At 46.3% G+C, this 23,757-nt stretch overlaps 1 protein-coding gene across 1 annotated transcript in view; it reads right to left on the bottom strand.

Moving 5' to 3' along the window:
- PRKAB1 (protein kinase AMP-activated non-catalytic subunit beta 1) overlaps window positions 1-23,757 on the bottom strand; it is an 80,503-nt gene that overhangs the window by 23,857 nt on the left and 32,889 nt on the right. Inside the window, exons 2-5 of the mRNA XM_069215032.1 lie at window positions 21,843-22,022; window positions 19,731-19,897; window positions 18,581-18,674; window positions 18,232-18,346 (exon numbers count right to left, since the gene is read on the bottom strand). Of these exons, the coding sequence (XP_069071133.1) occupies window positions 18,232-18,346; window positions 18,581-18,674; window positions 19,731-19,897; window positions 21,843-22,007 (541 nt within the window). The 5' untranslated portion in view covers window positions 22,008-22,022. The remainder of the gene's footprint in view (window positions 1-18,231; window positions 18,347-18,580; window positions 18,675-19,730; window positions 19,898-21,842; window positions 22,023-23,757) is intronic.

Raw genomic sequence — 23,757 nt, 5'->3', positions numbered from 1 at the left:
GCGGCGGCTATGAAGTTGCTGTGGGCTTCTGGGGGTTTGGGGTTTCTCTAGATTTTCGGGGCAGCAACAGGTGTGTCTTGATTCCCGGAGTTCGGGGTGAACCAGCTGGCTCTCTTTGTGTGGGGGGTGTTGTTCTTTCTGAGGAGGGCTATGGTGTTGGTGCAGGATAGGATTTTATATAGAATAATATATTTTTGTTACTTTATTACTAGAACCACAAGACTCAGTTCAGAAGTAAATTCTGTTGCAGGTAAGTACTTAGCATAGACATCAATGTAACTTTGTTTCACTTTAGTCAAGTAAACAGTTTTTAAGAAAGCAGAGAATATCTATTTTAAAAGTGGACCCTGCATTTTCAGAACAGTCCGAGGGGAAGTAAATAAAGTACAGTTTTAGAGATAAGTACACGACTTACAGTTCCAATCTCTGGGTTATCGGTAGTCCACCGTTGGGGGTTCAAGTCAACCCCAAACACCCATCACCAGCAACACGGGCCAGCCGGGTGCAGAGGTCAAATTGAGCCGTTTTAACGTGGGCTCCTCTGGAGACAGAGGGTACTGTGAATTCGATCTGCCAGCAGGTAAGTACCGGCGGCTCGGAGGGCAGACCAGGAAGGGGGGGGGGGGGGTTTAGAGGAGCACTGGAGGGGCCCCAAGTAGGCACCAATCCAACACCCTCAGCGGCACTGGGGCGGCCAGGTGCAGGGTGCAAACAGGGCATCGGGTTTCCAATGAAACTCTATGAGGGAACCCCGGGGGTCACTCAGGCGAGGTCCAGGCGGGTGTCTCGGGCACACCACAGGTCAGACAGGGAAGAAGGCCGCCTGTTGATCGTTGCTGCACCGGGTGTCGATTTCTCCAAGGCTTGGGGGCTGCAGGTGCAGTGGGTCCTTTGGCGTCGGTTATCTCCCTCCATGGCAGTCTCGGTGTGGGGGGGGGGGGGGGGGGGAGGTCCTCGGGATTCCCTCTGCAGGCGGTGTCATGGAGGGGTGAAGAGGTCAACCCAAGGTTGGCACTTGGTCATCCATCGCCTGGCGGTCCTCTCTGGTTGGTTGGGCCACCAGGTCTCGGGCCATGGGCGTCATGTGTAGAGTGGTTAGGACTCGCGCTTCTGCAGTGAGGTGGGAGTCCTTCAGAAGAGATTTCTTCTTCTGTTCTTCTTTGGACAGGGCCGCTGTCCACGGGAGTTCTTGATACTCTGTGATGTAGGCAGTTCTCTTGAGGTTTTTCAGAGGTCACTGGACCTGCAGGACGCGTCACTTTTCCTCTGCAGTTTCCTTGAAGCAGGAGACAGGCCGGTAGGGCTGGGGCCAAGTCAGCTGTGTCCTTTCCTTCGCTGCTGGGGTTTCCGCTAAGCAGTCCTTCTTGTGAGGTCATCAGGAATCTGACTAGCTTGGTTCAGGGAGCCCTTAAATACAAGATTTAGGGGCGTTTTTAGGGGTTAGAGGGCAGTAGCCAATGGCTACTGTCCCTGAGGGTGGCTATACCCTCCTTGTGCTCGCTCCCTTTGGGGAGGGGAGAACAATCCTGTCCCTAATGGCCCCTGTCTTCCAAACCAAAATGGAGGATTCCCCAAGGAGGGGGTCACTTCAGCTCTGGACACCTTAGGGGTGGTTTTTCCTGAGGTGGTGACTCCTCCTTGCTTTTCCTAATTATCCCTCTCAACCTGCAACCAACAGTGGGGGCTTTGTCCGGGGCCTGGGCATCTCCACTAGCTGGAGTGCCCTGGGGCACTGTAACACGAAGCCTGAGCCTTTGAGGCTCATCGCTAGGTGTTATAGTTCCTGCAGGGGAGAGTCTTTGTTTCTGGGCTCAGAGAGCCCAAAGGCTCTCAATCCAGGGGGGAGGGGGGGGGCAGAAACTAATTTCTCCGTGTCAGGTTGGCACAGAACAGTCAGTCCTGCACTAAAGGATTGGGTAAAATACAGGGGGCATCTCTAAGATTCCCTCTGTGTGCATTTTCTAATAAATCCAACACGGTCATCAGTGTGGGTTTATTATTCTGAGAAGTTTGATACCAAACTTCCCAGTATTCAGTGTAGCCATTTTGGAACTGTGGAGTTCGTTTTGACAAACTCCCAGACCATATCCTTAATATGGCCACACTGTACTTACAATGTCTAAGAATGGGCTTAGACACTGTAGGGGCTTATTGCTCATGCAGCTATGCCCTCACCTGTGGTATAGTCACCCTGCTTTAGGGCTTTAAGGCCTGCTAGAGGGGTGCCTTACCAATGCCACAGGCAGTGTTTTGTGTGCCTGGCACCCTGAGGAGGATGCCATGTCGACTTTGCCTCCCCCCCCCACCAACACACACACAATTTGCAATGGCAATGTGCATGTGTTAGGTGAGGGGTCCCTTAGGCTGGCACAACATATGATGCAGCCCTTAGGGACCTTCCCTGGTCACAGGGCCCTTGGTACCACTGGTACGTTTTACAGGGGACTTATCTGTGTGCCAGGGGCGTGCCAATTGTGGAAACCATGGTACATTTTTAGTGAAAGAACACTGGTGCTGGGGCCTGGTTAGCAGGGTTGTCCCAGCACACTCTGTCAAGTCAGCATCAATATCAGGCAAGACGTGACGGGGGAGTTGGGGGACAGGGGGGTAACTGCAACAAGCGCCATCTTCCTACAATGGGCTTCTGCCTCAGTCAAGTTAGTTTCTAATTCCTGCCTTTGCAATTGTGCGGTGCGTTCAAATGCAGCTTTGTGAGATATCAATTTGCAACTGAAAACAGCCTTCGTTGTGTCCCAGAGGGTCGCAGGAGACACATCCCCAGTGTTATTCTCCATAAAATAATGTTGTACAGTGTCTTTGATCCTATCAAGAAGGGAGGGATCTCAAAACGCCACCTCATTCCTCACCCAAGGACGAGGGAAAGGGGGCTGAGGGGTATCAGGCCCTATATCTAAGTGCACAGGTGCATGGTCTGACAGGACCCCGATTCCAATCACAGAAACAAGACGCCACAAGGATAAGGCCCTGGAGACCAAAAAAATAATAATCTATGCGTGAGACAGTTTTATGAACATTGGTTTAAAACGTGTAATCACGTTCTTGAGGATGAAGGTGCTTCCTAGCATCAAGCAGGGAGAGATCAGCCATGCCCTGAAGTAAAGTAGAGGGAAGGTATCTCCAGTTCACCCACTCTTCAGATCTATCAATGCAAGGATCGAGTGTGGTGTTTAAATCTCCCTCCAGAATAATAGAACCACGAGCAAAATGAGAGATGGTGGGACACAGTGTAGTGTAGAAAGAGTCACAATTCAGTACTCCAAGTGCCTTTCCGAGCAGTGTTTACGCCTATAACACCAGTGAAAAATCTGTGTTTGCAGGAGCATTAAGTTTTTAATAGGTAAGAATCACTCCAAAGGTGCATTCCACAGGATTCTATACATTTCTTATTTCACATTTGTTAATTAATTACCAATGGGATTTTAATTATAATCTAGAATTCAAGCCTTCTGGGTGAATATCCTCCATAAAGTGTCAGTTTATAGGAATGTTTCTGTGAAAATAAACACAAAATATTGAAGCAACAGTAATTGTATCAACAAAAAGGCTTAGATATAGTAGGGGAACCAAAAACTATGTAATAAAAAGTTGATGTTTGTAATAAGTGTTATGCCATTCTGTTTCACTTCTATTTTATTAGTGTTCTCTTATAGCCTTAGAGCCTGCCACAGAGGACTATAAAGGCCATTAAAAGCTCATTCCAGTGTTAAAGCCCCGAGCTGAAGGTAAGGGCCTTTAACAACGGAGCGGGACTTTAATTGCTGGTATACCCCAGCTACAGATGTCTATAAGGCTATTAGAACATTCCACCACTAGAGGGCAGAATGTTCTAATAATTAAAACAAAGTCCACACAGAGCCCAAGGGGACTGAAATCCCCTCTGGCTCCGTGAGCCCTTTGCTCACAGCTGTTGTTGGGAACAAAGAACATTGGAATGTTGATGTTCCAGGCTTTCACCAGCCAGTAAAAGTCCAGAAAACTCCATTGTCTCCAATGGAGCTCCAAACATTACAATGTTCTAATATAGCCTTAGAACCCGCCGTAGCGGGCTCTTCCGGCCATTAAAACCCACTCCCGCGGTAAAGGCCCAAGCTGAAGCTCTAAAATCCTGCCACTACCACGTTATGATGTGAGACTGACTCCTTGCAGTGTCATTTATTTCTGTTCCAGCTTGGATTATATAAATTTGTTTTTGGATTACCAAAATAAAGTCTATGTAGGCTGCAGTTCATGCAAAACCTTGCAGCCACACCACTTCATTTCCTAATAAACAATATGCCGATCTGGCCCCAAGGGGGGCAGAAATGGCCTAAAAGAAATTTGAACTCTTCCCCCCCCCCCCCCCCCCCCCCCCCCCCCAAGGTGAGCGACCCTTGCCTAAGGGGCTGCTACCCACATATATTTAAATAAATAAAGAAAAAAACTGGTGTCTAGGGGTTTCTGGCCCCCCCCCAGAGATCTGCCTAAATATAATATTATAATATGCCGGAGGTAGAAATGGCCTTAAATTATTCTATCACCAAGCCAAAGCATTACATCAGGCCTGTATTTCCAAAGTATTATGGTTTAATATATAAACCGTGCACCGACCCAAGTAGGGTAGAGGGCCTTCCGGTCATGACCATCCTGGGACACGTACTGCACAACAGGCAGTTTTGATGGCGCTGATCCCTTGAGAGGATTACCATCTAAACAACAGACCTATTCCGGATACTCTATCCAGGTATGAAGTTGGGGCTAATCCCTTAGATCGGGTCGGCCCAGGCAGAGGTTTATAACCAGTATGCTCTTAGACACAGACAGTGTTAGGTAGGAAACTCTAGACCATTTAGAACCACATACATCATTCTGGGGTTGTTCATCTTCTTTACCTTGATCGTAAAGTTAATGACCGCACTTTGATTCATCTGCGTAATTATCGCAGCACTTGTTTTTTATACTAGATTGCAATTGTTTCGATACATGTATTGAAAACCTATTTCTCATCTTGTGTCTTGCCTTAGCATGTGTGAGTAACTGAGAGAAAGGGGTATGATCTGTTTCCACTGCTTCCCTGGAGAGTTGGAATGTCATGTTCAGGTTGCCATAATCACACTATCACGACTGCATACCAGTATGACAGAGACCGACATTTATTACCAACATTCTATTGCATCTTTATATAGTCCTCCATACCCAGATGTGACATGATACACTGTGTCAGAGTGCAAGGGTGGCAGAGTGTTGTATTTGTTGTGATTCAATATGAGACACATTTTCAACAGCCATAACTAGAGATTTAGTGATAACATGAGAGCAACCAACATAGATTCAATGCCAGCAAGCTAGCAAGAGACATATATTCAGTGAAATCAAGGCAGTTAGGCCTAGAATCAAAGACTCCATGCAGAGATGGCTTTGGATAGCAAAAGCTCAGTGCCAACATGACAGACAGAAATCGGATTTCTAATAATGTGATTCAACTACAATAAAGTGGCAATACCCAACAGCATAGATAATGTCAACCTGACAGACAGAGACAGATACTTAGTGTACACACAGCAGCAGAGTGACTCTTTGCCAACATGTAAGCACCAGCCACTAGCAGACCTGGTGCTGACATGGCACCCAGAGGCCTGATTTAGAGTTAGATGGATTATCCCATCAAATCAGATGGGATTTCCAGTCCATTTATGACACGCATATTATATCCTACATCACTTGTAACAATCATTGGTAAATGCATTAGGTTTTGCCTATGGGATGAATAATAAGTTAAGAGGTGTGGGAGCAGAGTATGAGTGCAGGGAGAATGGTGTAAGTGCTCTCTGTGCAGGGTGAGCAGCGCATGAATGAAGGCTGATAAGTGTCTGAGTGCATGGTGACTGATGAGTGTTCAGTGCAGAATGAGAATTGTGTGAGTATATAGGATGAGAGATGTTACCCTGTACAAGACTGGGCCGTGCGCATCTGCAAAATAGCTGTCAGTGTTTGCATATGGACGTGTGTTTGTAAACAAGCACAGCACAAGTGCTGGATAAAACAGACAGACTGTATATTTGTCTTCTCTTTCTTTAATTGAATCAGAACTTTCCTTCACCAAAGACTGAGAGAATCTGCAATTCGGTGGGCGCTGAAATTTGAACGCGGATGACACCGATAAACTGTGGGTAACTACACGTCTGACATTAAAATTCACTGTACTAAATATGGTTAAAATATGGTACAAAGTAGATAGTGGCTGAACTGCAGACAGTGTAATTAAGGCAGCTGTATAGCTTTCGCTTCCAGAAATTCACCCATAATGCATGGTATGCAGCTTGCTGTCATGCAGCTGGGCAGCCCTGGCCCATGAATAGCTGCGCCATCGCCTGACACAAGTGAAACACTTGCTCATCCTGAACTTTGTAGCAGGTGCTTGAGGGCGATTTTGCTGTCTAAGTTCATTGTGTCCTTTTTGTGATGCTAGCTACTGAAAGGTGTAAACAAATGTAGTCTCCAATCGAACACCAGCTGTACTCCAGGAGCTGGGACGTACTTTCCTACCTGCACAGCAGCAAGCTTAGGTACAATCAACCAGACAGCGGGCTGGGATTTCATGCCAAGGGCCATAAACATACGGAGCAGTCTATCATGTCAAACTTAAAAATCCCGGTACTCTAGTAAACTGCACAATGACTGCCATCTTGGAATGGTGCAGCTTCTTGTTTGCTCAAGTGGTTATAAATTGGAAAAAAAACAAAAGAAAAAAACACACAGGTGTTTCGAAAGAACTCACGCTGGGTCCGTTTTGCAAATAAATATCATTGACAGACAGTAACCACAATAAAAAAAAAATCAATTAAACAAAAGAGGAAAATGTTTGGTGTGAATTGCGAAACATGCATTCTATATGCATACTACATGCGCAGCACCGCCAAAAACATTGGGGATACATAAGCATTTTCGAAACTCACTTACCCTAAGCGTCTCTAGATCGGCACTGTGGTCCTGCGTGGAGACGGAGTCGTGAAAGCCAACCAGATGAGTATTATGAAGACAGTTCGTGCCACGTTGCATTATCAGTATTTACCTGGCAATAGCTTGGCAGCAGCGCAACATTCTTAGTCTGTTTCAGTGTTGTTTATCTTTTAATAGAAAGTGTTGTTGCACTGTAGAGCGGTCGGTGGTGGTAAATGTTGTGATGTTGTTGCAGTGCGCCAGTTGATTTCCAGACACACCAGGAAACTGCACTGGCTTCCTATTAGGCAGAGAATCGCTTTAAGGTACTTTGTATTGCCTATAAAGCACTCAACAACCAAGGTCCTGCCTTCTTTAGCGAAAGCATAAAGTGGTATATACCAGTAAGGACACCAAGATCAGCATCCAGCATGATGGCTACAGTTCCCAGGTTAAACGCTTGGCCTGGGGCGGCAGAAGCTTTTTTCGTGGAGCTATAAAAGGTGTGGAATGCTCTGTTTACCACCATCAAATCAGCCCCCACTCTACTGGCTTTCAGAAAAGCTGTAAAACCTGGTTGTTCAATGTTGACTTAGTCCTATCCCGCCCTCGGGTACCTTGGACTTCTCGTAGGGACTATGTCCGAATGGTCATTCAGCTAGAGCCAAGCCACCTTTGGGTATGAGTTGCTGTTGGACCTGGCTTTTTGACAGGGACATCCCCAAACTTTTTGCCTTCTTCCTCCTATTTTTTCTGACCTGTTGTTGTTGGCTTTTGACCTCTGAGCACTTTACCACTGCTAACCAGTGCTAAAATGCATATGCTCTCTGTGTAAATTGTACTATTGATTGGTTTATCAATGATTTACTATTTAATTTACTTGTAAGTCCCTAGTAGAGTGCACTACATGTGCCTAGGGCATGTAGATTAAATGCTACTAGTGGGCCTGCAGCACTGGTTGTGCCACCCACCTCAGTAGCCCCTTAACCTTGTCTCAGGCCTGCCATTGCAAGGCCTGTGTGTGCAGTTTCACTGCCACTTCGACTTGGCATTTAAAAGTACTTGCCAAGCCTAGAACTCCCCTTTTTCTACATAGACGTCATCCCTAATGTGTGCCCTAGGTAACCCCTAGAGCAGGGTGCTGTGTAGGTAAAAGGCAGGACATGTACCTGTGTAGTTATATGTCCTGGTAGTGTAAAACTCCTAAATTCGTTTTCACACTACTGTGAGGCCTGCTCCCTTCATAGGCTAACATTGGGGCTGCCCTCATACACTGTTGAAGTGGCAGCTGCTGATCTGAAAGGAGCAGGAAGGTCATATTTAGTATGGCCAGAATGGTAATATAAAATCCTGCTGACTGGTGAAGTCGGATTTAATATTACTATTCTAGAAATGCCACTTTTAGAACGTGAGCATTTCTTTGCACTAAAATCTTGTTGTGCCCTTCAATCCATGTCTGGCTAGGTTTAGTTGACAGCTCCTTGTGCATTCACTCAGACACACCCCAAACACAGGGTACTCAGCCTCACTTGCATACATCTGCATTTTGAATGGGTCTTCCTGGGCTGGGAGGGTGGAGGGCCTGCCCTCACACAAAGGACTGCCACACCCCCTACTGGGACTCCGGCAGACAGGATTGAACTGAAAGGGGGCTTGGTGCATTTCTTAGACACTCTTTGAAGTCACCCCCACTTCAAAGGCACAACTTAGTATAAAACAGGGCCTCTGCCCTACCTCATCAGACACTTGCTGGAGAAGAAACCTGAACCAGAAACTACATCCTGCCAAGAAGAACTGCCTGGCTGCTCAAAGGACTCACCTGTCTGCTTTCTACAAAGGACTGCTGCCTTGCTGAACTCTTGTCTGGCTGTGAAAGTGCTCTCCAAGGGCTTGGATAGAGCTTGCCTCCTGTTCCTTGAAGTCTCAGGACCAAAAAGACTTCTTCCTTTCTCTTGGACGCTCCGTGCGCCGAAAATTTCGACGCACAGCTTGTTTCGCGGCGAGAAAAACGCCGCACACCGACGCTGATCGACGCGACGCCCTCGGGACGATCGAAACTTCGACGCGCAGCCCCGCAGAACGACGCGCAGCCGGAAAACAAGCAGGAGAATCCACGCACAGACCCGGGACATCTGGTAATCCCCGCGATCCACAAAAAGAGACTGTCTGCGCGCCGGAAAACAACGCCCGACTTCCCCGCGTGGAAAAGAACGACGCAAGTCTGTGTGTGCGGAGGAGAAATCGACGCACACACCCTTTTTCCACGCATCTCTTCTCCTGTGGCTCTCTGAGGAGATTCCCCACCAGAAACCAGGTACTTTGTGCTTGAAAGACACTTTATTGCTTTTTAAAGACTTAAGACACTTAATATCACTTTTCAGTGATATCTTTACAAATTCTTATTGCAACTTTGATCGTTTTGACCTGCAGTTACCCAGATAAATATTCTATATTTTTCTAAACACTGTGTGGTGTATTTTTGTGGTGTTATACTATGGTGTTGTATGATTTATTGCACAAATGCTTTACACATTGCCTTCTAAGTTAAGCCTGACTGCTCGTGCCAAGCTACCGGAGGGTGAGCACAGGCTGATTTTGGATTGTGTGCGACTTACCCTGACTAGAGTGAGGGTTCTTGCTTGGACAGAGGGCAACCTGACTGCCAACCAAAAACCCCATTTCTAACTTTGGTGATCAGCGGTGAGGATAGGACTTGTGTTTGTGCAGTGACATACAGTAGCTAAGTATTTCACTACCTACCCACAGTTGAAGGTCAACTTGATTTTTCATCTTTTTTGGCTTTTGGTTCTCTGATGTCCTCCTGAATATACTATTGATATTTTGGACTTTGGATTTTGGTTCTTGCTGGTAAAATCTTATCAGAATGGGATTGTGTACCTACTCATTCTTTGTTCGTACTGACCACCTCACTAAGGCTGACCTAAGGAAGCTTTGCAGAAAATGGGGCCTTCCTGTAGCAAGGAGATCTACGAAGGCGGAGATGCTACATCACTACATAGTCTGGGGGGAGGAAAGATGGGCAGAGAGAGAGGCAGCAAGAAACCAAATGACTAAGTACCCCTCAGATGAGGAGGAGGACTACTCACATGAGGAGGAAGACTGCTCACATGAGGAGGAAGACTACTCAGATTTGGACAGTGACCCAGAAATAGATGAATGGCTCCGAAGTCAAAGGCGACAGGAGCAACAATTAGAGGAGTATCTTGCAGAGGATGAGGCAAAAAGACTCTTAGCCCTGGAAGAAGAAACGATTGCAGCTCAAGAGCTGAGCTGTAAAGAGCTGAAACTGGAGGCCGAAAGGGCTGAGTCCAGTTCAGATGGTGGCAGCAAAAATCTTGCATCCAGTACTGCTGAAGAAGGGCACAAGCCCAGAGATGTGGTGCCCAACTTGAAGAAGGGAGTTGACACACCCCAGGTGGTTCAAGAGTATGAGGTAGTTCCCGTTATGCACAGGGTCCCTGAGAAGGATTGGGGAACTGGCACAGGGAGTCATATTCCTACTGGGGGGAGGGACACTTTACTGACTCTAGCAGAGAGTGACAGAGAAAAGGGTTCCCCCCTGGTGGACGTCCTGGATATAGAGTGTAGAGACATCCCAGAAGAGTATGGGTTGAGTGTCAGGGATAGGCAGATACTGTCTCACCAGTCTCAGGAGGGTGATGTAGAGTGCTTTTCCAAGGCTGAGTTACTGGGTGGTTGGGTGAAGGGTACTGTGGTTAATACATGTGAAGGGCAGAGTGATGTAATTGCTGGAGAGCATATGTCTGGTCCTTATTTTCCAGAGCTACGCCAACACCAGGTGGAGTGTGAGTTCTCTGACCCCAGGGAACTTACAATGGAGGCAGACTTCTGGGTGAGTACCAGAGAGTCTGAAGAGGCATTTGGGGGTGCTCCTGAAGGGAGTGGTCTAGGTGGTTCCCGACCAAGTGAGGTGGGAAAGGATTGTAGTGTCCCAGGTAGGTCTCAGAGCCTAACCTGTACCGTAGGGCCACCTTTTGAGGGAAGCCCCGCAGTGTCAGAAGAAGTTGGGGGGATGACTGTAGACAGCATCCCAACAGTTCGGGTGTCTGGCAGTACCACTCCTAGTGAGGGGGTGCAGAAGTCCAGACATAGGGTTGAGAGGGGGTGGCAGACCCCAGTGGAGGATCTTGAGAGTCAGGGGTCAGCTCTGAGAGCAGAGCCCCCCAGGAATGACCCAGGTGAGACCGTTTCTGGTTTGGGGGAAACCCAGACTCTGCCGGATGGGCAGAGGTCGGGAGACCTGCGCCAACCAGACTCTTGTGTGGCCCTTGGGGACGGTGTGTCCCTTGTGGGGGGTGAGAGTGCCCCCCAGGAAGTCCTGGCATGCCAGGCAAAGATTCAACCTCAGGGTGGTGACTCTGGGTTGGATAACCGGGTTCAGAGGTTAAACTCTGACCTGGTGGGGGGTAGATGTGCCCCCCAGGAAGTCCTGGAATGCCAGGCAATGGCTCAACCTCAGGGTGGTGACTCTGGGTTGGATACCCCGGTTCAGAGGTTAAACTCTGACCGGGTGGGAGGTAGGTGTGCCCCCCAGGAAGTCCTGGAATGCCAGGCAATGGCTCAACCTCAGGGTGGTGACTCTGGGTTGGCTAACCAGGTTAAGAGGTCAAACTCTGACCTGGTGGGGGGTAGGTGTGCCCCCCAGGAAGTCCTGGTATGCCAGGCAATGGTTCAACCTCAGAGTGGTGACTCTGGGTTGGATACCCCGGTTCAGAGGTTAAACTCTGACCGGGTGGGAGGTAGGTGTGCCTCCCAAAAAGTCCTGCTGTGCCAGGCAATTGTCCAACCTCAGGGTGTTGACTCTGGGTTGGATGGCCAGGTTCAGAGGTTAAACTCTGACCTGGTGGGGGGTAGGTGTGCCCCCCTGAAAGTCCTGGCATGCCAGGCAGTTGTCCAACCTCAGGGTGTTGACTCTGTGTTGGATGACCAGGTTCAGAGGTTAAACTCTGACCTGGTGGGGGGTAGGTGTGCCCCCCAGAAAGTCCTGGGGTGCCAGGCAATTGCCCAACCTCAAGGTGGTGACTCTGGGTTGGCTAACCAGGTTCAGAGGTCAAACTCTTACCTGGTGGGGGGTAGGTGTGCCCCCAAGAAAGTCCTGGTATACCAGGCAATGGTTCAACCTCAGGGTGGTGACCCTGGGTTGGAGAACCAGGCTCATAGGTTACACTCTGACCTGGTGGGAGGTAGGTGTGCCTCCCTGAAAGTCCTGGCCTGCCAGGCAATGGTTCAACCTCAGGGTGGTGACTCTGGGTTGGATATCCAGGTTCAGAGGTTAAACTCTGACCTGGTGGGGGGTAGGTGTGCCCCCCAGGAAGTCCTGGTGTACCAGGCAGTTGTCCAACATCAGGGTGGTGACCCTAGGTTGGAGAACCCGGTTCAGAGGTTAAACTCTGACCTGGTGGAGGGTCAGTGTGCCCTCCAGGAAGTCCTGGCGTGCCAGGCGATTGTTCAACTTCAGGGTGGTGACTCTGAGTTGGATGGCCAAGTTCAGAGGTTAAACTCTGACCTGGTGGAGGGACAGTGTGCCCTCCAGGAAGTCCTGGCGTTCCAGGCAATTGTTCAACTTCAGGGTGGTGACTCTGAGTTGAATGGTCAGGTGCAGAGGTTAAACTCTGACCTGGTGGGGGGTAGGTGTGCCTCCCAGAAAGTCCTGGTTTGCCAGGCAGTGATCCAGTCTGAGGGTACAGACCCTGGGCTGGAAGACCAGGTTCAGGGTGTCCCCCCGGACCTGGAGGGAGGGGCTACTGATAACAGTGCCCCTACCATGTTGTCTTCTGAGGAGGCCACTCCTAGTTGGAGGGGGCAGGACCCCAGAAGGGAGGGCAGGGGGAGGGAAGCCTCACCCCGGGCCCTAATCCAACTTGAAGGTACAGACCCCAGGTTGGAGGGCCAGTTGCAGGTTAACAGCCCTGCACTGGTGGAGGAATGGTACAGGGCGACTTCTATAAGCACCCTGACCATGTTGGACTCTGGGGGTACCGCTCCAGGAGGGAGGGTACAGAGCCCCAGAGGGGAGGACCAGGTTCAGGCTGTCATCCCTGACCTGGTGGAAGGGAGAGTGGTTAAAGGGTGCCCAGCACCTGGGGCTACCGCCCCCCACTCTCCACGGCCACAGTGGTGGGAGAGCTTTGAGAGGCCTGGGGCCTGGCTCTCATCCCTGGCAACTGTCAGTAACCACTGTGGCTTGCTGTCCCGGTGGACAGAGTTATCCCTGGGGAGGGGACAAGTGTCACACCCCGGGGGTAGAGTGGGCAACACCACTGTGTTGGTCATGGTGGTACTATCCTGCTCCTGGGATACATCTGTGAGCAAAGTAAGGTTAGGTGCTGCACAGATGGGATCCGCAGGTAAGGAGAAAGGTTCCCCATGGGTTGGCTTAGTGGGCCCTGAGAGTATGGACAGAGGGATCCAATTGGAGTCAGGAAGGCGAAGAACTGGAGCATGCCCCTGCTGTTGTGGGCCTGGGTCCTTGTTCTGTCGCCTCAAACAGGGAAGTACATCAGGATAGTGATTGTTCTCCCCTGGCTTTAGGCTGGTAGGGGGTCATGTTGGACCTGGCTTTTTGACAGGGACATCCCCAAACTTTTTGCCTTCTTCCTCCTATTTTTTCTGACCTGTTGTTGTTGGCTTTTGACCTCTGAGCACTTTACCACTGCTAATCAGTGCTAAAATGCATATGCTCTCTGTGTAAATTGTACTATTGATTGGTTTATCAATGATTGACTATTTAATTTACTTGTAAGTCCCTAGTAGAGTGCACTACATGTGCCTAGGGCATGTAGATTAAATGCTACTAGTGGGCCTGCAGCACTGGTTGTGCCACCCACCTCAGTAGCCCCTTAACCTTGTCTCAGGCCTGCCATTGCAAGGCCTGTGTGTGCAGTTTCACTGCCACTTCGACTTGGCATTTAAAAGTACTTGCCAAGCCTAGAACTCCCCTTTTTCTACATAGACGTCATCCCTAATGTGTGCCCTAGGTAACCCCTAGAGCAGGGTGCTGTGTAGGTAAAAGGCAGGACATGTACCTGTGTAGTTATATGTCCTGGTAGTGTAAAACTCCTAAATTCGTTTTCACACTACTGTGAGGCCTGCTCCCTTCATAGGCTAACATTGGGGTTGCCCTCATACACTGTTGAAGTGGCAGCTGCTGATCTGAAAGGAGCAGGAAGGTCATATTTAGTATGGCCAGAATGGTAATATAAAATCCTGCTGACTGGTGAAGTCGGATTTAATATTACTATTCTAGAAATGCCACTTTTAGAAAGTGAGCATTTCTTTGCACTAAAATCTTGTTGTGCCCTTCAATCCACGTCTGGCTAGGTTTAGTTGACAGCTCCTTGTGCATTAACTCAGACACACCCCAAACACAGGGTACTAAGCCTCACTTGCATACATCTGCATTTTGAATGGGTCTTCCTGGGCTGGGAGGGTGGAGGGCCTGCCCTCACACAAAGGACTGCCACACCCCCTACTGGGACTCTGGCAGACAGGATTGAACTGAAAGGGGGCTTGGTGCATTTCTTAGACACTCTTTGAAGTCACCCCCACTTCAAAGGCACAACTTAGTATAAAACAGGGCCTCTGCCCTACCTCATCAGACACTTGCTGGAGAAGAAACCTGAACCAGAAACTACATCCTGCCAAGAAGAACTGCCTGGCTGCTCAAAGGACTCACCTGTCTGCTTTCTACAAAGGACTGCTGCCTTGCTGTTGCCGTGCTGCCTTGCTGAACTCTTGTCTGGCTGTGAAAGTGCTCTCCAAGGGCTTGGATAGAGCTTGCCTCCTGTTCCTTGAAGACTCAGGACCAAAAAGACTTCTTCCTTTCACTTGGACGCTCCGTGCGCCGAACATTTCGACGCACAGCTTGTTTTGCGGCGAGAAAAACGCCGCACACCGACGCTGATCATCGCGACGCCCTCGGGACGATCGAAACTTTGACGCGCAGCCCCGCAGAACGACGCGCAGCCGGAAAACAAGCAGGAGAATCCACGCACAGACCCGGGACATCTGGTAATCCCCGCGATCCACAAAAAGAGACTGTCTGCGCGCCGGAAAACGACGCCCGACTTCCCCGCGTGGAAAAGAACGACGGAAGTCTGTGTGTGCTGAGGAGAAATCGACGCACACACCGTTTTTCCACGCATCTCTTCTCCTGTGGCCCTCTGAGGAGATTCCCCACCAGAAACCAGGTACTTTGTGCTTGAAAGACACTTTATTGCTTTTTAAAGACTTAAGACACTTAATATCACTTTTCAGTGATATCTTTACAAATTCTTATTGCAACTTTGATCGTTTTGACCTGCAGTTACCCAGATAAATATTCTATATTTTTCTAAACACTGTGTGGTGTATTTTTGTGGTGTTATACTATGGTGTTGTATGATTTATTGCACAAATGCTTTACACATTGCCTTCTAAGTTAAGCCTGACTGCTCGTGCCAAGCTACCGGAGGGTGAGCACAGGCTGATTTTGGATTGTGTGCGACTTACCCTGACTAGAGTGAGGGTTCTTGCTTGGACAGAGGGCAACCTGACTGCCAACCAAAAACCCCATTTCTAACAGTTGCGCTCTATATAAAATGCCCAAACATAACAGAATGCTACAGCCAATAGAAATGGGAGAAAAGAAAGTAGCAAGCACACAAGCCAGTGAAAAGCGAAGACAGGACATAAGTCCCTTTTAAGATTTATATTAAGTACAATAGATTTCACAAGCACAGTGCAAGCGCTGCGCAGGCAAAACCTAAAGGTGGATAAGATATCCATCAAGTTTGTGACAGGGCATCCATGTGTCAACTCTGAATCCGGCCCACAATGGCAACATCGATTTAACAGCATAAAATATAGGGCCCCATTATGATCTCGGTGGTAGCGCTGGCGGTCAACAGAAGACTGCCAACGCGACTACCCCCCTGCCGGCCGTGTAATGTTTTCCCCGCTGGGCTGGCGGGCGGAAACAGTGCTTTTGCCCGCCGGCCCAGCAGGGAAAAGGGCCGTAACATTGACAGCGGCTCCAAATGGCTCCAGCAGCACCTGTCGCGCAGATCACTGCCCGTAAATCGGGCAGTGACCTGTGCGACAGGGCACTGCACGGGGGCTGCTGCACTGCCCATGCCAAGTACATGGGCAGTGCAGGGGCCGCCAGGGGGGCCCCAGAGCACCCCTTCCACCAGCCTTTCCCTGGTGTGTGACCCCGCCAGGGAAAGGCTTGAGGAAAAGGGATCACTATCCGAAGGGCAGCGCTGTCGGCGGCAGCCTGGCGGTGGAGGAGGGCCACCACAGGCAGCCCTCACTGTGAACAATATATGGCAGTTCAGACCGCCGTGCCAGTGGCGGTCTTTGCCACCGCCGCCATGGCGGTCTGAACCGCCAGGGTTCATAATGACCCCCATAGTCTCAGTAACAAAACAGCAGTAATGATAGGAGGCAAGATAGAGCCTGAAATTGTGAGTTATTCAAGGTGAAAATATGCTTAAACAAAAATGTACAGAATCACGGTAAGAAGATGATGTATGGTTTTGAGGGATAACTCAGAAACCTCTGCAGCCTCGCCAATCCCTCCAGCTAAGACAAACTTGGCTATCCACTACAACAGTAGTGAGACAGCCATCCCACTACAACAGCATTATCAAAATGGGCACATTTACACAGAAACAAAGACAAAAATATGTTATGAAAATAATTGTGTTTCACCACTGCGCGTATTAGTTGTTCAATGTTCACCAGTAGCACATTACATTCTGTATTCAGTTTAGCTGCCTATTGGCTTTAACGTGGCATTAGACATTTTGTATTCAGTTTAACTGCCTATCGGCTTTATCGTGGAGTTAGACATTGCAGATGAGCTGTGTTTTTCCACATGGTAAACTAAGCTTGTGTTTTTCTCCCACCAAACCCTAGCATGATAAGGGAGCGCATATTTTGTGTTTTTTCTTTAGTCAGCCTTGGGAGAGACAGCCTTGAAAGCCTAGCCAGCTTTTGACACTTGTTTCTTCCAACTCTGACCTACAGTAGCCAGCATTTTTTTTATAATTCTCCTCCAAGAGGGAGGGCTTTCTAGAAAGTTCTCTATTCAAAGATATAAAAAAAGATGACTCTGTTCAGTAGCGTGGAATTCCGAGACTTCAGTCAGGAACGGGCGCCAGCTGTCTGACGTGTCCCGTGGGGGTGGAAAATCTCTTTCTCGCAGTTGAACAGGAGTTATTCTTCTTGCTGGCATGAGAAAGATGAAGCATTTGGTGGGCCCTACTACGGTGATGAATTTGGACTTTTATTCTTTGCTTTGAAATTATGCTATAATATAATCACATATATTTGCTTTGTACATTGCAATTGAGAATCACTTTGATCCTTTCATTGCTGTGACTATTTTTTAATCGTGTGCCTCCAACCTACTAATCTCTTCTCTCAGGAACCTCCTGGTGAAATAATAATAAATGTCTTCTTTAAACTAAGAAGCGCATTCCAGAGATTGTTTTCAACTCTGTCATTAGTGAAAGCAAAACAACATATCAGTCATAATCAGCACAGATCTTTTCTGCTCGATCACCAATACAAAGCAAAGGACAAGACTATGCCGCAGGAATGTGAACTACCGTGTGGAGTCTCAGACTTATTTTCCTTCGTAGTAAATAATTAAACAAAAACGTAACGTGGTCACATGGCAAACACCAATACAATCTAAGACACCGATCACAAGGTCGCAGGATCAAGCAGGACCAAGCCTTCAGCAGCAAAAATCTCAAACCCTGATGAGTTCCATAAGTACGTAATCAGAACCAGAGGTTCATCCAAACCACCCATAGGGTCAGGCAGCCCACACCTCCAACACACCATGCAAAACAGACACAATTCATTCAGATACAACCAAAAGCAAAAGATAACTCTCAACTGATTATGAACATCAAGCCAAAGTAAATTCATTGTGTCTCCAATGGACATCCACCAGTTTGGGGTCACACCAAGTCAAACCTGAAACAACCAAACCACATAAAAGTCGCTGCAAAACACACTCTGCAGAGTTAGATTCAACCGGTTGTGTAAAAACAACTTAAAAGAAGGCAGTCAGATAGTTATCGTATTTGTATAACAAAAAAATCTGAAGCACAGTCTATTTACACACAGTAAAATAAGTTCTACCAAGCAATGGGGCCAACTCTTTGTAGAAGATAAATGTCCATCCAATAGAAATCATGCATACCCCTGATCAAAAGATCATTTTCAAACAAACTTGAAAACAGAAAATGTTCTTACCTGATAGGTCAGAGCCCTTTTGTGAATCTACCATTAAAGCATCGAACACTTCAAAGTCGGTTTTCTTCACTTGAATGACGTTGTTCACAGTGCCCAGTTGACTTGTTACTACTGGCTGAAAAGAAATTAAAGAATAACATATTAGGAGTGCTGAGATGGACAAGGTTCATTTTAGCATGAATGTGAGGCCAAGAGAATGGGCACATCAAAAACAAGGAGAGAGATCTGCAGTGCCTTGTAGCATGAAATCAGAAACAACTAGGGACAGCAATAAAAAAGGGGATGCCCACAAGTTGCACCACAATGAAAAAGTGGAATAGTACAGCAAAAGGTTTAATAGAAGTAGTACCTCGGCAGGATCATGTGTCCATTGGCCATCCACATAAAACTTGTACTGGTGCTCCCCCTCTGGCAGATCCAAGATAGCCACAAAGTTATTTTGGCTTAAGAAAAGAAGAAATGAGACTGATAAAGGAAACATTCACAATCCTTTTGGAGCAATCTTCATTGTCTCCAGACCAAACAGTAAGGCTGTGTACACAAACATTACATTCTAATCAAACCCCATGCTCTTTTCAAGCTTCTCAAGTAGTCTTCCAAATACCTTCTCATCCCACTGAGATCTGGTAAGGTTTATTTACTGAGCAAATAAATCCATTTATGATCTTTAGCCCAATGCCTCAATGCATGCAACTAATACTAAAGCCCTGGGAAAGACTCAGAGGTACTTTTGTGAATGTGATCTGTCTACCTTGGACTCTGTTAACTGACAAAAGGGATGCAGAGCCCCCCCACCTCCCACACACACACACTTCATCATACTGTCCTATACAAACTGTGGAGTTCGAATACGTCCTTTAGTGTCAACTCACTCTTTACTGCGGAGTTTCCACACACTGGCCACGACTGCCCTGTTTATTGAACAAGTAGCATGTGACACCTAAACTCTGTCCAAACCGCCATTACCACCAAACGCATCATTTTACAATTCGCAATAGTCTTTCTGTTCCTCCTTTGTGTCTCCTCTAGCTTCCACTTTTGTTCTTCTCAAAATCTTTATTTACATCACTTACTCTCTAGCAGTACCTCCCCTCCAATTTAAATGTTCTTTTCTTACTTATTAATTTCTTCAAATTCTTATTAGATTTCCTTTTCTCTTTTTCGGTATATAAATGTATTTTACATATAATTTGAATAATTTAATTCTGCCCACAGCATTCAAAACCTGCACAAGCTGGCAGAGTTTGTGAGGAGGGGGTGGACAAAAGAGGAGAGGACATCTTGATTCAGGATATATTATACATTATGAAGATATGCAAATCAGTGATTATCAAAGCATGCGCAGGAAGAGACAATGGACAGGAAGAGACAATGGACAGGAAGAGACAATGGACAGACTGGACATGGTGCAGCACAGTCAGTGCATAAATAAACAACTCTCCATATATAACCGTGTTAAGAGCAGATGTCTTATGTTTATCGGAGCAAGAATATCTTACCTTCGTATGAGAGGGATTTTGCTCCAGTTGTTGAAAGATCCAGAAAGATAAATCTCCTTGCCTCCACCTGTCCAACGGAAGACTGTCGGACGTGCTTGAGTGGGAGTTTTGTCATTCACTTCCATATCGTGCTGCCAAGCCAGGTATTCATCCTTATCTGTAGGTGGCTAGAATCCACCAACAATTTTTATGAATGAAGGATTCATTATGCATTTATCTTTACGTCTTTATGCAAGAAAACAATAACTCAAAGAGGTTTTGTATTTAAATAAAGGACTGACTGAACAGGTTTCATGGGAAGGAGCTAAAAATTTGCTGTAAAATAAAAAATAAATAAAACAAAGGTCATCTTTACTCATAATACCTTCAGTGTAACTGATGAGGATCACTAGTAGGAAACATTATTAGATAACTATTTTCTTAAAGTAGTCCAGTTCTACTCAAATACTGACATTTCTGCACAAATCAGATGAATTTGATGTAGAATTAAGGGCAGCTTAGGGTGTGGGTGACTATTATAGGTCAGAGGTAACTAGCAAATGCTAGACATATCTGCCTTTGCCATTATACAAATAACTCCCAACTCTGATTTCTACAGAAACAACTGCCTTATAGTCTAGGGCAAATTCTAAGTACTTTCCTTGTAACGTAGGAGAACAGAAATAGTCCTATTCAACAGGTTAAATGCCAGAGGAGCAATTTAGTCATAGCATAGGCCAGTGGATGCCTACCCTTCTCTTCCACAACATCACCTTACACACTCTGCGCTGATTTTAAATTTCTTGTAATTGAAGAGGCCAATCAATGAAGGTCACAATTAATCTCAAAACCTAAAGAAGAATGCTTATTGTTGGTGATTGTTCGTAATGCAGATCGCGGTAAGGGAACTGCTCTTTAATGTTCACTGGATGGCCACTTTAAAGACAGAGTCCATTTCAAATGTTTATGGTACAACCAGTGAGGCGCACACACATGTCATCTGTCCCTGAATGTGACTTACATTTTCCGACCTCCAAGCAGACAGGTCTTCTGAGATGTACTGAGATCAACACAAATAACAACAAGAGCAAGGGGCTGCCATAAGGTCCACTCCATGTATATGTAATGTACTGCAAACTCACAGAAGCTGTGCATTGGCGAGACTAAAAAGGATGAGGGAAGTCTAAAGCCCATTTAAGGCAGGTCAAATGCTCCATTTAAGGTTGCCCGACGGCTCCATTTAAGGTGGGTTTAAAAGGCCATTTAGTATGGCAGGTCATTCAAAACTCTTCTCCTATATGAATTAGCTTCTCTGACACTCTTTCAGCTGGAAAGCAAACATAATCACAGAGTACAGAAAATTATTACTTTTTAACAAGTGGGTCATTCACAGAAAATGATCAGTACTGCGGACTAGCAGAAAACTACCATTCATGAGAACAATTTTCCTTCTTCTGTTCGAATCATCAAAACCACCTAATGTTCATAAAGGGTATCAAAACTTGCATTTTTTCAGTTTTTTTTGCAAATATTGTTATTGTTTTTTACAATTACAGTGTCTACTTCAATGTCACAAGGCTATCAACCGTTAACAATAGGGAAGCCGTCAGAAGCCATAATGTGCCCAGAAAACAATAAAAACAAGGTGGTATGTAAAGGCCTCGCTTTCAATGTGTATGCTACCTCTCAAAGGTATATCTGTTAATCCAGGCATTCAATATAATCAGTTTTTGACAAAGCAGACGTGTCCCTGCCTTTTCTTTCCTTTGTTTTATTTTTCAACATTCTTTGCCCGAGCCCTCAGCACTGAAGCTACTTCAGATAAGAGAAATAAAGAAACACAACTGCAGCACCTCTTCAAATATATGGAGGAAATGTATAGTGTTGGAAAACAAGTGTTCAAATACAATGCATTGGAACAGGCATATAATCTGGAGATTAACAACAAAGGGCACTCATTTGGAGTTTGCTCAAATCAGGCCTGGTACCACCAATATTTCAAGAGTAATTCACCATAAAGTACTTCCACTATGGGCCAAAGACATTAAACCACAGAAGGCTATAATCTGATCTCTTAGTACTCCTTCGTGCTAAAAAAAAAAAAAAAGTAATGTTGCTGACAAACTCTGCTACCTTTATGTCTTCAGAATGGAACATGTCGGCATCTTCGGGGCTATCCATTAGGATTTTTGGCCTATCCCCTTTTGTAGTTATGGCTCCACCACCACTGTCACGCCGGGGGGTCTTTTGCCCACCTGGCCGCTCCATCCCACCGCGTTCACTGCTTGTGTTCCCCATCTCTTGTTTTGATGTCTGAAGGAAAAGAAAGAAAAAAAAATGTTGCAGCTGGCGGCTTGAAAAAGAGAACATGTGGCCCAAAAAAAACAGTCTACACAGTTTGACAACATGGCCTTTTCAAACAGCACACGTGGAGCACAAATATTACCAACAATGGGGCACGACAGGGGATTGAGCACATTGGAAGTACAAACAGAACTTTTTTTGTTTGCATCCTATCACCATTTGTACTCCATTTTCTGATAGATAAACCTATGTGCAATTTTAGTTTGTCATTATTTCACACGGGCAGATGCATACCAAGGTGCTTTATGATGGCGACAACAGCCCAAATTGGCAAGAGACAAAATTATTGAAAAACGAAGAAAAACAACATAGATTTGTACATTTATTTTAAGCACCTGCTGGCCATTCAAATTAAACAGCATAAACAAACATGTTGACAAAACCCACTCATGAGTGTGGGAACCCGGACTACAGTTTCTGCAACATTAGCTGAATTGAAGTTGCTAATCTGCAATTGGAGTGATACTCAAACTTCTCTTGCACTAGGAAAAAGGGACAATTCTAGACATTTTAGGACATTACAAGTTATGTTGCCAGTTGCTGGCATGTTACAGAACCTAGAGCTTGTACTCGGCAGAGGTATTTTACTCAGCATTACAGATTCTACAGGTCATGGGAGAAGGTCATTAATGATGCTGTCACAGTTAGAGGGAATGGTAGATGATGGAAGCAAATACCCACAAGAATTGGGCCGGAATTGTGTGTTTTCACTTAACAATGTCGTCTCCTTCCCTGGACTGGAATGCGAGTGATGGAAGGTAGAAGTTCACAGTTTCACACATGGAGCAAAAGGTCTAATTTCTGCTTCAGTACCTATTACTAGAAGAAATCAGGGGGGTTGTCCTCCATTCTGAAATACAATATGTGAAGGATGGGGGGCTAAGCTCGACTGGGAATGGATTGTCATTTTACAATCTGAGAATGCAGAGCGGCGAGGCCGTTTCACAAAGTCTTTTTTTTTTTTAAGTCTAGACAAAGCCTGGCTCGGTTTGGTGCAGAGAGGTCACCAAGTCTCTGTTTAAGGTAGTGAACATACTGCAGGTTTGATAGAGAATTTTGTGGTATCACAGATTACTGCTACCAGGGAGTGGGGATGAGGGCTCGGTGAGTTTAGCTCATCTACCAGAATTAGTGTGAAAACGTTTAATGTAGCTCGGAATTTGCTTTTGAGTAGGTGTGGTTTCATTTTTTGAGGGAAACATAGATAGTATGTGTTTCTCGCAGTATAGTTTTTAAAAGAGATGTGGCTGTCAGTGTGGGGTCATGCTCGGAAGTGGTGGTAAGGGAACACACCACAACGTTCTTAATAGTGTGGAAAAAATATGAGGTATTTGTACGATAGTGTATTAGTAACTGGGGTGAATAGTATCCACCATAGGTGGTAAAGTTACTAACCTGTCAGGTCCAGGCAAATATTTCAATAATTTAAACCTGAGCTCAAACCCTGGTAGCTTTGGCACAGAGCAGACAGGCTTAACTTGGAGAAAATGTATAAAGCATTTAGAAGTCCCAAACAGGTACAACGTTAAAAACACAACACAATAAAAATCTCACTGCAATTTATAAAAAGAGAGAAAAATGTAAAAAGCAAAATGACAACATAATGACAAGACAACAAAAAAAAAAAAAACAGATATATGAATTTTCGAAACATTTAGGGCAAAAAGCATCAAGAGCAAGTAAA

The sequence above is a fragment of the Pleurodeles waltl genome, chromosome 11 (genome assembly GCF_031143425.1).
Source record: "Pleurodeles waltl isolate 20211129_DDA chromosome 11, aPleWal1.hap1.20221129, whole genome shotgun sequence".
Taxonomy (NCBI): domain Eukaryota; kingdom Metazoa; phylum Chordata; class Amphibia; order Caudata; family Salamandridae; genus Pleurodeles; species Pleurodeles waltl.
Note: the sequence above shows the minus strand (reverse complement) of the source record. Positions and strands in the feature narration are given on the sequence as shown.